The following is a 16658-nucleotide window of genomic DNA, read 5'->3' as shown; positions in this document are numbered from 1 at the left end:
TAGTTATTTAATAAACAATATAATACCTATTATTTTTTTTTTGAAGATAAACGTAGCTATTCCATTAATTCATAATATAAAACGTTTACATCAATGATCAATGAAATGGTAAATCATTCCTTACAGTCAGACATAGAAACAACTTTTCTAACTATGCTATAGAAAACTTGAATCGCACATAACTAGGAAACTATGTTCCTTCAAGGAGCTTAAAGCTTCATAAAAAATCTGGGTCATCATCATCATTCTTTTTTGCTCGCCCATGATAAGATCAACACTTGCCAAAACCAAACTAAACGATTTATGCTAATGATAATGAAAAATTCGTGAAAGTAACGAGAGGAAAAAGCCCGTGAAAGTAACGAGAGGAAAACACAATAATAGAGAAAATAAAAAGTGGTAAAGCCAAAGTAGGGTTTGGGAGTTCAAGACTACCAACACAAACCCCAATACCTACTTACTATTATTTTATTCAAAGGGAAAGAAAGCGGAAGAAAAATATCTGTGGCGGTGGTCGGAGGCGGACAGAGCTGCAACGGTGGTCGGGGCGGAAGAAGAGCGAGAGTAAACATAGAAGGTGACCAAAACAGTCGGCTCAAAGCTCCATTAGAGCTCTGGCCGGAGGCCGGCGGTGGAAATCGAAGTTGAGCAGTAGAGAAAAGCTTTTTGTTTTAGAGATAAAAGGGAGACAACATTAGGGTTTAGCAGGATTAATGCCTATTATTATACGCAACAAGTTTCATCACTTGATTATAATATCAAGTGAGAACTTGTGGATTAATCGGGGTCACTTATTCTAAAGGAATTTGGTCACTAATCAACACGCTCAATAAATTGGTTGAGTAGTATCGTTGGATCAATAGTATGTTCAATCGATCTATTGAACATGTTGATATGCCTTGTTACCTTAAGTAGTATTTGATTATTTCTATATAGCATGTTGTGCATCAATACCTCTTTAGTTGTGCATTCAAACACAATCTAGTATCTTAGGATGCGCATCTCAATGTTCTACAATGCAACACACTAAGCGTACTAAACAATTACCACATTATCCTGCCTCCAAAATTTAAAATAATAGATAAAAACAAAACATTAAATGAAGCCATCATATCATTGCCATATCTACCGTCCAAAATGGTTCACGGGTTCTCACGTAAGTGGTTCTTATAAGAATCGAGATCCATGTGTGTTTGCACATATATTAAAGGTTACATATCTAGATCATAATAGCTCATACTTTAGTAATGTAATATACTTATAGTAATTGGGATTTATGGTAGAGTGGAATATTTTGTGAGATATAATAGTGATTTAGGAAATATAAAGATACTTAGGTAGTGGAGGTGATTTGAGGAATATATTGATATTTTGGAAAGTAATTTCTATATGTTGACTTGCCACTTTAACTCCTTATTGGGTATCTATCCCTAACAACCAATTCCTCCTTAGCCTATTCATTAGATATGGAGTGCACCATCATATCGTTGTTACCCATTTTCTCGTAGGTAGTACGACTATTCCATCTACTACTCACAATTGATGACTTTGATCCCCCTGGCGTATTCGGCTTCATACACATGTTCAGAGTAAGAGAATAATATTATTGCTTTGAGTAAAATGAGTTTAGCCCTTTAGAAGCCCCTATTTTCAGAGTATTTATATTGCTAAAAAGTACCTTTCAAAAAAAAAATTGCTAAAAAGTAATTATGGTACTTCCACTAAACTAGAAAAGTAATAAATACTAAATACCCCAAAACATGCACATTAATTATAAACCGGTCACCTATAAAAATTAGAAAGGTAGTAATCCCTTCCAAAATTGTATGAGCATCTTGAAATCTCATATTGAAAATTTGAAATAGGTCGAAGCCGATCACTTGGGCTGAAGCGGAATGCAAGATTGCCGCCATTGCCCAACCCATAGTTTATTCTTTCTATATATTTTGCAAGTTAACCAAACATTAACAAATATAATTCATTCTATATTATGAATTTTTGCGTACCAAACTTTTGGAGGGTCACAATATATATTCTTTCTATTTTTATTACGTGAATCAAGCACGACTTAAATAAAAGTTGAAAAAAAAAAATCTGTTTTCTGATTACATTTCCTTTACTAAAGTTTGGAAAGTGAATTTAATTAAGAAATTAACCCTTTTCTCTTCCTTTAAATGCTCCAATGGCGTCCTGTGTTCTCTTCCCATTTCTCCAGGCTTTCTTCATCGTTGTATCTCCATGGCGGCTTATGATCAACTCCACGTTTTCTTCTTCCCCATGATGGCTCAAGGCCACATGATCCCAACTCTCGACATGGCAAAACTCTTCGCTTCTCGAGGCGTTAGGGCCACCATTATCACCACCCCGCGAAACCAGCCCGTCTTCTCCGACTCAATCGTCAAAGCCACGACAGAACTCGGCCGGCGAATCCAAATCGTCGTCCTGGATTTTCCGGCCGCCCGGGCCGGCTTGCCGGAAGGTTGCGAGCGGCTAGATCTCGCGCCGGACGATGCGGTCCCGAATTTCCATGCAGCCTGTGCGATGCTCCAGGAGCCCTTGGAAGAGCTTTTAGAGCAACACCGACCGGATTGTCTCGTCGCCGACATGTTTTTCCCGTGGGCCACCGATGCGGCGGCGAAATTCCGCGTCCCGCGGTTGGTTTTTCACGGCACGAGCTATATCGCGTTGTGCGGGTGGTATAACCTCCGGGTTTATGATCCGTTTAAGAATGTGACGTCAGATTGTGAACCCGTTTCTATTCCGAATCTCCCGCATGACATCAGGCTGACGAGGCTGCAGCTCTCCCCGGTCGACCGTGGGTTGTTGGATTCTTATTCGGGGGAATTAATGAAACGGGTTAGGGAATCCGATGTTAATTCGTACGGGGTGATTTTCAACAGTTTTTATGAGCTGGAGAGAGAGTACGCGGATTACTATAGGAATGATTTGGGGATAAAGGCCTGGCCGGTCGGACCGCTTTCTCTTTGCAATGAAAGTAGAGCGGAAAGAGGGGATAAACCCTCCATAGACGAACACCAATGCTTGGAATGGCTCGATTCCAAGGCCCCCAATTCCATTGTTTATATCTGTTTCGGGAGCGGAATGGCCAGCTTTGCTCCCAATCAGCTCGGCGAGCTCGCCCGGGGGATCGAATCCTCCGGGCTGGACTTCGTCTGGGTAATCCGAAAGGGGCGGGGCGAGGGCGCGGAGGATGAGAAATGGATGCCAGAAGGATTTGAGGAGAGGACTAAAGAGCGAGGGCTGGTCATAAGAGGGTGGGCCCCTCAGGTGGTCATCCTGGACCACCAGGCAGTAGGAGCTTTCGTGACGCATTGCGGGTGGAACTCGACTCTGGAAGGAGTCTGTGCTGGGGTGCCGTTTGTGACGTGGCCCATGTGTGCTGAACAGTTTTACAACGAGAAGCTAGTGACCCAGGTTTTGAGGACCGGGGTCGGGGTGGGGTCGAAAAAATGGATGAGGTCGGGGAATGATGGGGTGAAGAGTGATGCCATTGCTGAGGCAATGAAGAGAGTGATGATGGAGGGTGAAGAGTTGAAGAGCAGAGCAAAGGCTTACAAAGAGATGGCTAAGAAAGCTATTGAGGAAGGAGGGTCTTCTTACTGTGGTTTGACTGCTTTGCTAGACGAATTAACCACACTTCATTCTTCAAGAAAACATTGAGATGTTTGGACAGCCAAACTATATCAGTTTAGTTACCATAATTTACATCCTTTTATATGTGTTTTGTAGAACTTAAAAAACACTGAAAATTTACCCTTGTTACCTATCTGACACCATGAAACAACTTTTTAAATTTTTTTCTTTAACATGAAACAACTAAATTATGAGTCGAAATTTACTTTCTTGGTGGATGTAGATGTGGCCAGATTGTGTATACTTCATGTTTTTCTGTAATTCAATCATTGATCAGCAGTGTAGCGTGAATCTCATTGTTTATTTTCCATGAAACAAATTTGGGTTATTTATATATATATATATATATATATATATATATGCTTAATCAGTGTCGCCAGTCAAGTGCACTTGTTAAGTAGCATTGCACAAATCCGATTCTTTCACGTTCATCTTAAAAAGAATTAGTTCATCTCAATATCCTTGAAAATGTGGTGAAAGAAGTAATAAATCAAAACAAAAGGAAAAGAACATTAAGGGCACTTGTTGACACAAAGTCACAAATATAATAATGCAACATTTCATATGATACTACATTACTACTTGATAGATGCTGGCCGTGTTTAATGACATGCAAGAGAAAATTTCCATGTTTTTAGGGAAATAGAAATGGGAGAAACAAAATTTTAAAAAATATGTTTACTTGGAATAAATGCAAAATCGAATTCATGAGTTATGTATGAGATAATGTGGGTCTCTTTCAACTTAATCAAAAGTCTCGAGTTTAAAAAATCATAGAATTCCAACAGGTCAGTTCATTTGCTGTAGACTAATTGTAGGCCAATTGAGTCACATTTAGCTGTTTACCTCCTCACCAATCTTCATAGTAAGAACAGTGAAGAACTATGTATTAATGGCATAATTAATTAGTAGATTTATTATGCTGATTAAGATTATCCTTACTAATCCAATGAGATTACAAGAGTTTCTTAATATGTGCGATGTGCCACAGGCTACAGCTAACGCGTAAACGAGATTCGTCTGTTACACAATTTTTTTTCTTTTTTTGGAATAATTCCGTTACACAATATTATTTCTCAATGTAGTCAAAAGAAGCAGTAGTGACCCCCCGTTTTTTTTTTCTTTTTCTTGTTTTACCTATAATTATTATGTATAGTATTTTAAGTATAGTTATTTCATATTCGAGTTATTATTATTTTTTTTTTAATATTACTAACTATTTTCTCAACATATTGAAACTCTCATATGATAGAGTAACTTGTGTCACTGTACCATAAGGTCCTTAGCATATTAGAGTTATTATTGTTCAATTCTATTAAAGAAATTTTCTTGTTATCTAATCACTTATAAAGATTATTGTTTACGGTGCAAGTCATGATATCTAATCAATGTGAGACTAATATGATCTGTTAGGAACAAATGAAATAGTTAGATTTTAATGATACTTACAAATTATGAAGTTTATGTCCCTAATTATTTTTCATTTTCTAGACTTTGGAATTTTTCATGTAATAAAATGTCAACTTTATAAATGAACTTTATTAACCATAAAATAAATCAACCCGTTACACTACAAGCCAATCATTAGTGCACCACTCAACGAGAGTGTCAACCTTGTTGATCACGGGATATATCAATGGGCTCAACATACTAGTCAACAGGTTCAATAGACCCTTTGGTCCAACAGTACTACTAATGAGTCTATCGAACCCATTGCTTTTTTAATTAACTTCTTTCAATCACTTGGTGGTGCACCACAAATCATGGCTTATTATACCACATACCAACACTTAGTTAACCATATAAATATAAATGGTACACAAAACTATAAAAATGCAACTGCGTTTTTTTTTTTTTTTCTTTTCATTGATATCTCGGAGAAAACTAAGAATCAATCTATTGAACGAATCAGATCAGAATAAACCATTCTATCACATTTTCGTAATTATCATCAACTTCACTTTGCAAACTTTAACACTTAAATATCCAATTTGTAACAACTAAATATGCAAACCTGGATAAATTTAAAAAAATCAATGAAAAATATTAAAATTTAAATATAAATCATAAATGCTAGACCCTAAGCCCTAAAAAAGTGAACTTCTAAACCAAATAAAACAAAAAAAAAAAACTGAGTCATAAACTCTATAATCCAAACCTTAATTGCAGTGTTCAAAAAATTATAGATTCCTAATGGTATATCAGCTTCATTTTAATTGGGGACTACTATTTTTTAACTTATAAAATTTAAAATCATAAATTATTGGTGCATTAAGGTTATAATGTTGCATTTTAATTAGTTGACAAATAATATAAAATTTAATATTAGTCCATAGAATGGTTTAACCCAATGGGATAGCTCAAGTGGCAAGTGAACTCTCTTTGTGGGGAGGAATTCCGGGAGAACCCGGGGACCCGGACGGACGGAGAGAAAGACATGTAAATTTACAAAAAAAGAAAAAAGAATGGTTTAAAAGTAATTGCGCAAATAAGAAATAACCTATATAGATAGATAGAGTATTTTACAAACTTAATTACTTTTTTTTAATAATGATTTTATAAATAAAATAAAGTTAGACTATATGTTTGAAAAGTTAAAATTGCATCATATCAACTTAAAAAAAATATTGGTAGAGAAACCAACAAGTCCGATTGTCTTAATCTTGGCTCATGCCTTATGCAATAGAGAAATCAATCGGTCCTATCTTAGTAGTATTATTTTTGACTGTTTATCTAGTTCATTTTTATCTATTTTTTCTTTTTTTAGTTTAAAGGAATGAGTTTGCTCATGCTCTTGTTAGAATGGTTGAGACACAATCCAATCATATATACTAAGACGACTTCCCTCCTTATTTCTTTGATGAGACTTAATATATTGATTTGTTTGTCTTTCAACAAAACTTATAAAAAATATCTAGTTATAATTATAAATTATAATAAAAGAAAAAAAATTAAACCTAGTCAAAATTTCTCACGCCCAGATTTTTTAAGAGAATAATAATAACCATTTAATTCACATGGTGGTGAATTAAAAAAAATTCAGAAAAAATAGCGTACTCTCAAAAAATAAGAGTCTGAGTCTGGTTGGATGGACAACATCGGACCTTACATAGGGTCGCAGAGATTTTACGTATCGCCGCATTTGAACGTCCCATTTCCATCGGACTTCTCCTTCCGATCCCTTCTCACAATCCAATTTCTTCATTCCTTCTCGGACTCGTCTTCCCCCCTCCCAAACCCTCTATATATCTTCATCCACCCGAAGCCAATGCAAAACCCCAACGATACGATGGCTTCTTTCAAGATTTCTCTATGCGTTCTCTGCGCGTTTTTCGTTCTTTCGTCGGCCCTCGACATGTCCATCATCCACTACGACGAGCAGCACGGCGTGAAGGGAACGGCCCTCCCCCGCTCCAACGAGGAGGTGATGAGGATCTACGAGACGTGGCTCGTGAAGCACCGCAAGAGCTATAATGCCCTCGGGGAGAAGGGGAGGCGCTTCGAGGCGTTCAAGGATAATCTGCAGTTCGTCGACGAGCATAACTCCGTCGAGGGACGGAGTTACAAGGTTGGGCTGAACCGCTTCGCCGATCTCACCAATGACGAGTTCCGGTCCTTGTACGTTGGGGGAAGGATCGACCGGAAGGGCCGGCTGATCAAGAGTTCCACGAAAAGGCACGCTTTCCACCACGGCGACCGTGTCCCGGAATCCGTTGACTGGAGAGAGAAAGGTGCCGTTACTCCTGTCAAAGATCAAGGCCAGTGTGGTGAGCCTTAGCTTTTTTACCCTCTTGATTTGAAATCATTGAGCTTTTTGTTTTTTTTTTTGTCTTCCCGAAGAGGTTGAATCCTTAACCCTAGGAAATTCATATCTTGGTCCCATTTATCATGTGAAATGAGATAAATCACTTTAACCTAGCTTAGAGCACAATGATTGGTCTATTTTGACATAATCCTACACTACTGCCGTCGAGTTTCAAATTCTGTTTATTTTTTGTCATAATTACACACTCTCCTGTCTGATTTGAACCTTCTAAATAATGCCTAGTAAAACCCACTTAACTAAATCTGTGTTTTTTTACTAGATTTGTTTTTGTTTTTTCTTCTTTAAACCTTGAATCCCTAAAGCCTAAAGGTTGAATTCCTAACCTTGTCATCGTGACGGTAACCCCTATCTTGGTAACCCTAGCTTAATTAAACGATAGGGCCAGATGTATAGTAGATACACACAAGGATCTATCCACTTTGACATAATCCCACATAATGTTGTCGAGTTTCGAATTCTGACTACTTTTAAGCATAATCCCACACCGTTGTGTCAAGTTTCGAACCTTCCAAATAATGCCTAGCTACTAAAAACCACTTAACTAAGTTCATGCGGGTTTCTTTTTGTTTTCTCGTACAATTCATTAGTGGATCTATCATGATCATTTGGTTTAATTTGTTTGATTCAAATAAGGGAGTTGTTGGGCATTCTCAACTATTGGCGCTGTGGAGGGAATAAATCAGATTGTTACCGGGGACCTGATCTCCCTGTCAGAGCAAGAACTGGTGTCTTGTGACAAGATTTACAACATGGGATGCAATGGTGGTCTTATGGATTATGCCTATGATTTCATTGTCAAAAATGGAGGGATTGACACCGAGGAAGACTACCCTTACAAAGCTCAGGATACTTACTGTGATACTTCTAAGGTACGTTAATTAGTTTAATTTATAACAGACATACAGAAATTAAACCTAGCTTTCTTAACTTTGATTGTTATTTTCTTGTAGAGAAATACACGTGTGGTTTCCATTGATGGGTATGAAGATGTTCCCGAAAACGATGAGAAGTCATTGATGAAGGCTGTTGCTCATCAGCCTGTTAGTGTTGCCATTGAAGCTGGTGGTCGGGCATTCCAATTCTATGAATCGGTACGTCTTACTAGGTTTTCGTCATTTTCATTAATATTCGAGCATAATTACATTTCTTCCCCACAAGTTAAGGTTGAATTTTCACCTACAAGATCGAGTTGGCACACCTTCACCTTTGCTTGACAGGACATTTGAGAATGTAAATCAATAACGCAGTGACAGTGTCAAATGTATCTGCCTTTTTTGGGCATAATTCTGCTCTTTTTGGGCATAATTTTCACACTATGGTTGTTAAAGTTTTTCAAATACTGCATACTGAACCAGTGAGTTAAGCTCGAGTTGTTTGTTTGTATGTAGGGTGTGTTCACCGGGTTGTGTGGGACACAACTAGATCATGGCGTTCTGGCCGTTGGATACGGGAGCGAAAACGGAACGGATTACTGGGTGGTGAAGAATTCATGGGGCCCAAACTGGGGTGACAATGGATACATTAAGCTTGAGCGCAACTTGGGCAACACATCAACAGGCAAATGCGGTATTGCAATGGAGGCTTCGTACCCCATAAAGAACAGTCCCAACCCTCCGAATCCCGGGCCATCCCCGCCGTCTCCACCGGAAAAGCCCCCCACCGAATGCGACGACTACTACAGCTGCCCCATCGGCAGTACATGCTGCTGTATTTACCAGTACTCCAACATCTGCTTCGGCTGGGGATGCTGCCCTATAGACTCCGCCACCTGCTGTGATGACTACTACTACTGCTGCCCACCAGACTACCCCGTCTGTGATACCGCCCAGGGCACATGCCTAATGGTAACATCATTCTAATCCAATCTTTTATGTTTTGAGACGACCAGAAAACCCTCAATCACTACTCTCGAGGACCACCCTAGGTTAGGTGGTTGACTGGAATCGATCAATCATAACCATCACTACTCGAGGATTAGACTAGAATAGACGAGTCATAACCATCACTACTCGAGGGTCAGCCTAAGTTAGGCTAACTGGAACCAGTCATAAACATCACTACTAGAGGCCAAGGCCAGGGCCAGGGCCAATAGACCAGTTATAACCATATATACTCGAGGGCCAGCCTAAGATTAGGCTAATTGGAATAGATGAGTCATAACCATCACTACTCGAGAGCTAGCCTAGATTATGATGACTGGAATCAGTCATAACCCTCACTACTAGAGGGCCAGGGCCAACCTAGATTAGTCTAACTGTAATAGACTAGTTATAACCATCACTACTTGAGGCCAGCTTAAGATTAAGCTAACCAGAACTAGTTATAACCATCACTACTAGAGGGGCCAGCCTAGATTAGGCTGACTGGAATAGACAAGTCATAATCTAGGCTGGAATTTGAACTTGTAACCTTATCATTAATCAAATCTGTTATGTTTTGGTGACGTGGTTTCTGATCACAAAATCTATGTTACTATGTTTGTGAACAGAGCGAGGGGAGCCCGATGAAAATAAAAGCATTTAGGAGAGGACCTGCGATATCGAAAGGAGTAAACTGGAACCAGATGCTCAACTATAATTGAGATGGAGATGATGCATGTTGGTGGTGTCGTTACAATGGACAACTCCAATCGTTGTACATACATATAAATTATAGCTAGCGCTAGCTTTAATTTGCATTTTCCATTCCAATTTCTGACATTAATTATTGTTATGTTCTTCTGATCTATTATATTTAAGATGGAGTAATAGGATACGTAATCGTCCATGGCTACTAATATATCAATGTGTACTATGATTTAATTTCCACTTTATATGACCACATTATTCACAGAATTAAGCTTGTGTTCCAACAATATATAATGCATTTGAATTTTCGGAAATTACAATAATTATTATACAACACAGAAATAAAAGTGTTGTGTTTAAGTCAAAATTCAAACATTGTTAAAATTTGTATAAATTGTAAAATCTACACGTACAAAGCCGGCAATAATATGTGTAAATATAATAGTATATAGATGACACCGTGAGACTAGCTCACTGCTCACTGCTGGATAGAGTTTATAAATTATTTAAGCTTATTACAAATTAAATAAGCTTACAAAAACTAAGGAACGTTTTAAAATAATAGGCTAAGCTAACTTATAAGTTATGTTGCTAAACAGAAAAAAAGAATTGTTCTTGCAACAACTAATTTTTTATTTTTTATTTTTATTTTGGTGCGAATTATGTGCACTAGTCTACATTACATGAAACAATTGGGCGCATAAAAATTATAATTTCATTTTTAAATTATTATTATTATTTTTCTCTTTTTTCCTTCTCTCCACTCTTCTCCTAAAAATCTACTACTAGCTTGCTATTAGTAGCGTACTCCACTACTCCATTAGATGGATCTTGACATGTTTACAAGATATTGTGGAATTAAGGTTTAAAAAGGGAAATTCAAGGGGTTTTATTGGAATTTTAGAAAACTTTTTGGGGAAAATTGTTAACATTCGAAACGTTTGAGGTCCAAGTAAAATTTCCGCTTCTTCCAAGGACCTTTCAAAATACGGAGTCATTTATTAATTATTATTATCACGAGCAGAAAAAGAAGATGTAATTACTGTTTTATCCAAATAGATGATCCGTATTACAATTTTGCCCAAGATTATCCGCCCCGGCACTTCATTTTCACTTTCACGAGACACAACACAACAAAGACGGCTCAACACGAAGAAGCAGCAGCAGAAGTAGAAGTAGGGGAAGTGGACAGTACGACGTCGTGCATCAAAGCCCTCTCTCGCCGCCGGAAACTTTCCGAACGTTAGTTCCGTCATTGAGGTAGCTCGCTCTTAAAGCATTCAGTTGCGAAATGCTAAAATTGTTTTTCTTCGCGTGTGCGTCATTGTTTGTGTTTAATCTTCTTGTTGTATGATGAGGTCTGTCGATTTTATGAGTTGCTTCTTCTGAAGTGAATGAAATTTTCGGATCGGGTGAATAAATTTATATATTTGTCAGTATGATTGGGCTCACCAAATAGGGATTTCTCTGACAGGCTTAAGGTTCACCAATTAGGGATTTGATTTTGCTGCTAGGATTAATCCCGAAATCGTCATCCTTCCTCTTTCCACCATTCCTACTTTTGAAATTCACTTTCTGAAAGTCATTGCTCCAAGCCAAGATGAAAATCAATTCATTGGAGTTCTTTAGTGTCCTTTTGTGCAACATGATTTGGAATTAGGAGCTGATAATGCTCAGAAACAGAGAGAAATATAATATTTTCAGCAGGCTGAGGAATAAGAAGCTTAATGTCAGTGTACTCTGCAGTGAGTCTTTAGTTCTTTACTACTATGCTATTGTGAGTGGAATGATGGTTGGGCTTCCACGAAAAGGCATTTTCCTTAGTCTGCTAAACGAAAGCTGACTTATATTAACTTGTCATATTGGGAATGGAAGGAGGGATTGAGTCTCTTTCTGTCTACTTTATTTTGGTAAAATAGAATCATCACTTATGGTTATGTATTTAATATCTCTTCCAGACTCTTATTTTGTATTTGTTACGCCTTACGCGTAATGTAGCTTCAAGTTATTCATTGGAAAGTTAAGATTGATGAACTTCTTTGAGTAATGTTATTTGACATTTTTTTAGCACTTTGGGCCAGCACAATGGATACACAATTGTCTAATGCATCAAATCCACAACCTTCCGTGACTGCCAATATGGAAACTTCCAATGTAAACTCCGTGCCAGCACAGGATGGGCCTTCTAAGCTTTCCACGTGGGCTAAAAGTTTGAAAATTCCTCAACCATTCACGGGATCTCAAGAGGAAGAGAATTCAGGAAATGCAGCAAAATCCACCTTTGCTCGTTTTACTAGTGGGTTTGGAATGCTTTCATCTCCAAAGTCACCAACAGATGATAATTCTGAAGGAACTTCAACCACTCCACAATCTAGCTTTATTGGGACATTTACAAAAGGATTAGTTGACTCTTCCAAGAATGCAGTGAAAGCTGTATCTGTCAAGGCTAGACATGTTGTTTCACAGAACAAACGAAGATACCAGGTAACTTGCTATCGTCCCTACCCATCATAAATATCATTCTTTCTTTGACTTAGACATGAAACAGGTGTTGTTAACTGGAAAATCTATGAGCATCTTGCACTTTCCTTATCTGATATTTGCATATTCATATGTTATTTGTCTGGAAAATATATGTCTGGTCATATGTTAACAACACAGTTCCCTTTCACAGGAAGGAGGGTTTGATTTAGATTTGACATACATTACTGAGAATATAATTGCTATGGGCTTTCCCGCTGGTGATATGAGCTCTGGATTTTTTGGTTATGTTGAGGTCAGCAAGCTATCTTTCTCAACCATGGAATCATCAATCATATTGCATTGTGTAATTGTACTAAATTGGAATACTTTGGGATTTAGGGATTCTATCGAAACCATATGGAAGAAGTGATTAAGTTCTTTGAGAGCCATCACAAGGTAAAGATTCTCTGGTTTGTGCTTGAATCTACTTTGTGGATAGAAATTTCATATGGTTAATTGAGTGTTAGGAGTAGTCTTTTATTCTGAATTTCGGTTCTTCTTTTCAGTTTTTTCCTTGTAACTATTGATTGGAATACTTGTGTTGTTCTCTACATCCAATTTTTTGCAGGACAAATACAAAGTATACAATCTTTGTTCTGAGAGATTGTATGATGTATCATTATTTGAGGGAAAGGTATGTTGCCTTCTCTTTTCAGAAAACTTTACCGTAGTTTCTTATTGAAAGGAAATGTATGTTTCTGCAGTATCTTAATTTGAAGTCTTATGATCCTTTGCCAGGTAGCTAGTTTCCCATTTGATGATCACAATTGTCCACCAATTCAACTCATAATGTCATTTTGTCAAAGTGCATATTCATGGTTGAAAGAGGACATTGAAAATGTTGTGGTTGTGCACTGCAAGGCAGGAATGGCAAGGACTGGCTTGATGATCTCAAGTCTTCTTCTGTACTTAAAGGTACATCTTTTATATTTGTTCTATTGATATGATGTATACAATTTAATGGCAAAGTGGTAATCACAAATAAGGGCATTCCCTTGATGGAGTTTCCATTTCTTCTTTGCTTGTGCTGGAGATTTCTGTGAGAGTAAACTTTGTTATTTCTTCATGCAGTTCTTTCCAACAGCAGAGGAATCTATTAACTATTACAACCAGAAAAGGTGTATGGATGCAAAAGGCCTTGTTCTGCCAAGTCAGATTGTATGTGAAATAGAAAAGTTGACCTTCTTTCCTCATTTATTATTAAAGATTTCTCATTGATGAATTCTTTTTGTGGTAGAGGTATGTCAAGTATTTTGAACGTATCTTAATGTACTTCAATGGAGAGAACCAGCCTGCTCGTAGGTAAATCCATCTCCGATCCATGGTCAAGTTCCTTAGATTCTTTTTCAGGTGACAGGTTTATGATCAAAATGATCCTCTGTTCTGTAATATTAGTAATTCCCTGTAATCAGGAAAAAGAACTACCTTTGAAGGTGGTTAATTGGGAAATTATATCTGCTTCAAGCCTCCGTTTGCATCAAATATTTGTTTGTCTTTGCTTGATGACATTATTGCAGGTGCATGCTTCGGGGATTCCGACTCCATAGATGCCCTTATTGGATAAGACCCTCGATCACAATCTCTGATCATAATGGTGGGTTAGATCGTATATTTGATGGATATCATATACATATACCTGTTCTATTGCATCTTATGGCTAAATTCCATATGATTCAGTTGTGTCCTTTGAGATCATTTATCTTGTTATTGTATGATTTAAATGCTAGTGCTTTCTTTTCTGTCTAATGTTTTATTTCTTTGCAGGTGTGGTTTTTTCAACAAAGAAACATCCTAGAACTAAGGATCTTCTGGTGGGTCATGTAATTTTGATCATTTTCTGAAAAATAAATTCATTAACCATCATGAGGCACTGTGATATGTGGTACCTGAAAATTCTATGGCAGTGAAACACTGGGGTCATAAAAGCTGGCAAGATTAAATTTATGATTGTTATATTGGATTTGTCTATTAATTTGAATTTGTACCTTCCATGTTCACTCTTTGCAGCCTGAAGACTATTGGTTTAGTGCACCAAAGAAAGGGGTAGTGGTTTTTGCTCTTCCTGGGGAGCCAGGTGTTGCAGAGTTAGCTGGGGATTTCAAAGTCCATTTTAACGACCGGCAGGGAGACTTTTACTGGTATACTACTTATGTTGTAGTTTAGGAAAATCTCAGCAGTTTCCAGTAGAAAGTATTGAAAGTTCATGGTTCAGAGGCAAGATAGAATGTTGGATTTATATGTAAATCATTTGAATTTTATATTATAGATTTAGATGTAGTAAGTAACATCCTCTCTTTGCCAGAGCTGATCCATAACTTCTTTTGCCATGGGCTCTTGTTTTGTTCTCTTCATTTTCAGCTGGTTAAACACAACAATGATTGAGAACAGGAAAATCCTGAACACGAGTGATCTTGATGGTTTTGACAAGGTAACTTCGATCACTAATAGCAGGCAAATTAGAGATTTATATCCTTATTATCTTGGTATCTTCTCTAAGTTCTAAGTTTTATTCACTATATGCTTTTATTTTTTAATGGACCATTTTATTCAGAGAAAACTGCCATCACCTGGTTTCCAAGTGGAAATTGTGCTTGTCGACTATGACACTGCTTTTCCAACAAGATCTCAACCAGAAGTGGCTGTTAGTAGTAAATCAACTGATAATTCAAGTACCAATCCTGCCTCTGGGTCCAGTCCTCATTCAGCTGATGAGCCTGCAGATGCAAACTCAAACCAAAAATCAGGGAGCAGTGAGAAGGATGATGTATTTTCGGATAATGAGGCCGAGGAAACTGAAAAGCCAAAAGTTGGGAAAGTTACGATTGCTTCTGAAGGTGTACAAGCCAAAGTCTCTACTTCTGGGAATAATACTGGTTCACCTCAAATCTCAAGTTTAACACAGAAGACGCAACAAGTATCACTTGGAGATTCAGGGCTTAAACATAATGAGCAGAAGAGGGATACCACGGTAGGAGCAGCATCAGTCCCAGAAGTCTCTAACACAGAAGTAAGTGATTTCAAGATCATGGCTGCTGATGCATCCGTGTTTACATTTGGAGATGAAGAAGATTACGAAAGTGAATAAAAAGGCATGGAAATGCCAATTTGTAAAATGTGTACATAAATAGCTTGTGAGCGGCTGTTTAGGGTTCATACCCCGCTTTCATTCAGCATTTCAAATGTGTTCATGGCTAAGTATTCTTATCAATCTTGAGCTGGTCCTTGGGATTGTTAAGGAGTTGCAGTTTGGTTAATCTCTGTCAAATCCATCTTCAGTTAAAAAGCATATATAACACTGTAATTTTATGATTGTTTTCACTTTTCACTAGCAAAATTTGGTGATTCATGTTTAGTAGAGTCATTTCAGTGTGTGAAGGAATTATGAAATTATGTTGTTGCAGTGGTGGTGGCATGATGTTGAATAATTGCAATCATCCAATGAATGGACATTTCAACTATAGTAGTCATTTTTTATTTTTGACCTCCGTGGAAAAATCTTATTACTAGTATTTTTTTTATGACTCTGTTACAATGTAGTATTTGTCTTTACATATTTTTTTAATCTATTGAAGCACAAGGAGTCAATATTTTCATTAGGATTTAAACCTATGACCTCCCAATTAAGAGAGTTACAGTTACTTGATCACAAGGTCTTTGACTAGTAATAGAGAGTTACAGTTATAATAGAACTTTAATCATGGTAGTTCGAGATAATGAGTGTAGTAGTAGTAAGTAGGCATTGGGAGTGCTTTCGGTGTTCCACTTCTGTAACTTTTGCCCACGTAGTTAGTGGTTGATGATTGTGGCATGTTGTCTGGTCAACCTCTGCTGCTGTGCAATTTGGCTATTGCTTATTATATTGTATTGTGTGCTTGGGAAAGGGTAATCCCCTTTTGTTTTTCTTGATGAATTGACTCCTTTGAACATCCCACCTTCATTGTTTTTGTTAATATATAACTACCCAAAGTTCATGATGGGTTTATTGAGTTGGTAGGTTGTTCTCCTAATGTGATAATGACATTAATTCCAGCTAAGATTTATCTTGGATAAAGTAGGAGTATTGTTTTGGTTGGTCATAGTTTTTACTG

General features: G+C 37.4%; 3 protein-coding genes across 5 annotated transcripts; all 3 read left to right on the top strand.

The window, feature by feature from the left end:
- The first annotated feature begins 2185 nt into the window (after window positions 1-2185).
- Window positions 2186-3837, top strand: LOC116024034 (scopoletin glucosyltransferase-like). The gene has a single exon (XM_031264941.1). The coding sequence runs from the start codon at window positions 2239-2241 to the stop codon at window positions 3679-3681; it is 1443 nt and encodes a 480-aa protein (XP_031120801.1). The 5' UTR covers window positions 2186-2238; the 3' UTR covers window positions 3682-3837.
- A 2977-nt stretch (window positions 3838-6814) lies between these two features.
- LOC116024044 (cysteine proteinase RD21A-like) lies at window positions 6815-10314 on the top strand. The gene is made up of 5 exons (XM_031264950.1): window positions 6815-7421; window positions 8114-8349; window positions 8431-8571; window positions 8869-9324; window positions 9969-10314. Exons 1-5 carry the CDS (start codon window positions 6923-6925, stop codon window positions 10059-10061), a joined length of 1425 nt encoding a protein of 474 aa, XP_031120810.1. The 5' UTR covers window positions 6815-6922; the 3' UTR covers window positions 10062-10314.
- A 796-nt stretch (window positions 10315-11110) lies between these two features.
- On the top strand, window positions 11111-16042 carry LOC116024018 (phosphatidylinositol 3,4,5-trisphosphate 3-phosphatase and protein-tyrosine-phosphatase PTEN2A-like). 3 transcript variants are annotated; one of them, XM_031264929.1, is made up of 13 exons: window positions 11111-11307; window positions 12129-12531; window positions 12722-12823; window positions 12910-12966; window positions 13139-13204; window positions 13309-13485; window positions 13642-13728; window positions 13808-13872; window positions 14088-14164; window positions 14335-14381; window positions 14578-14708; window positions 14929-14998; window positions 15122-16042. In XM_031264929.1, exons 2-13 carry the CDS (start codon window positions 12133-12135, stop codon window positions 15653-15655), a joined length of 1812 nt encoding a protein of 603 aa, XP_031120789.1. In that variant the 5' UTR covers window positions 11111-11307; window positions 12129-12132; the 3' UTR covers window positions 15656-16042. The 3 variants fall into 3 exon arrangements, with proteins under 3 accessions (XP_031120789.1, XP_031120774.1, XP_031120780.1); XM_031264914.1 differs by having other exon boundaries at window positions 11151-11307; window positions 12116-12531; XM_031264920.1 differs by having other exon boundaries at window positions 11158-11307; window positions 12132-12531.
- The last annotated feature ends 616 nt before the right edge of the window (window positions 16043-16658 follow it).

Source organism: Ipomoea triloba, chromosome 1, assembly GCF_003576645.1.
Source record: "Ipomoea triloba cultivar NCNSP0323 chromosome 1, ASM357664v1".
NCBI lineage: Eukaryota > Viridiplantae > Streptophyta > Magnoliopsida > Solanales > Convolvulaceae > Ipomoea > Ipomoea triloba.
The sequence above is the reverse complement of the archived record's forward strand: the minus strand, read 5'-3'. Positions and strand labels throughout refer to the sequence as shown.

Excerpts from the sequence above, each read along its gene's own strand:
- LOC116024034 (XM_031264941.1), top strand. The coding sequence starts at position 2,239 with ATGGCGGCTTATGATCAACTCCACGTTTTCTTCTTCCCCATGATGGCT.
- LOC116024044 (XM_031264950.1), top strand. The coding sequence starts at position 6,923 with ATGCAAAACCCCAACGATACGATGGCTTCTTTCAAGATTTCTCTATGC. Across the intron at positions 7,422-8,113 it reads CAAAGATCAAGGCCAGTGTG|GGAGTTGTTGGGCATTCTCA; the intron begins GTGAGCCTTAGC and ends GATTCAAATAAG. Across the intron at positions 8,350-8,430 it reads CTTACTGTGATACTTCTAAG|AGAAATACACGTGTGGTTTC; the intron begins GTACGTTAATTA and ends ATTTTCTTGTAG.
- LOC116024018 (XM_031264929.1), top strand. The coding sequence starts at position 12,133 with ATGGATACACAATTGTCTAATGCATCAAATCCACAACCTTCCGTGACT. Across the intron at positions 13,729-13,807 it reads TTGTTCTGCCAAGTCAGATT|AGGTATGTCAAGTATTTTGA; the intron begins GTATGTGAAATA and ends TTTTTGTGGTAG. Across the intron at positions 13,873-14,087 it reads GAGAACCAGCCTGCTCGTAG|GTGCATGCTTCGGGGATTCC; the intron begins GTAAATCCATCT and ends ACATTATTGCAG.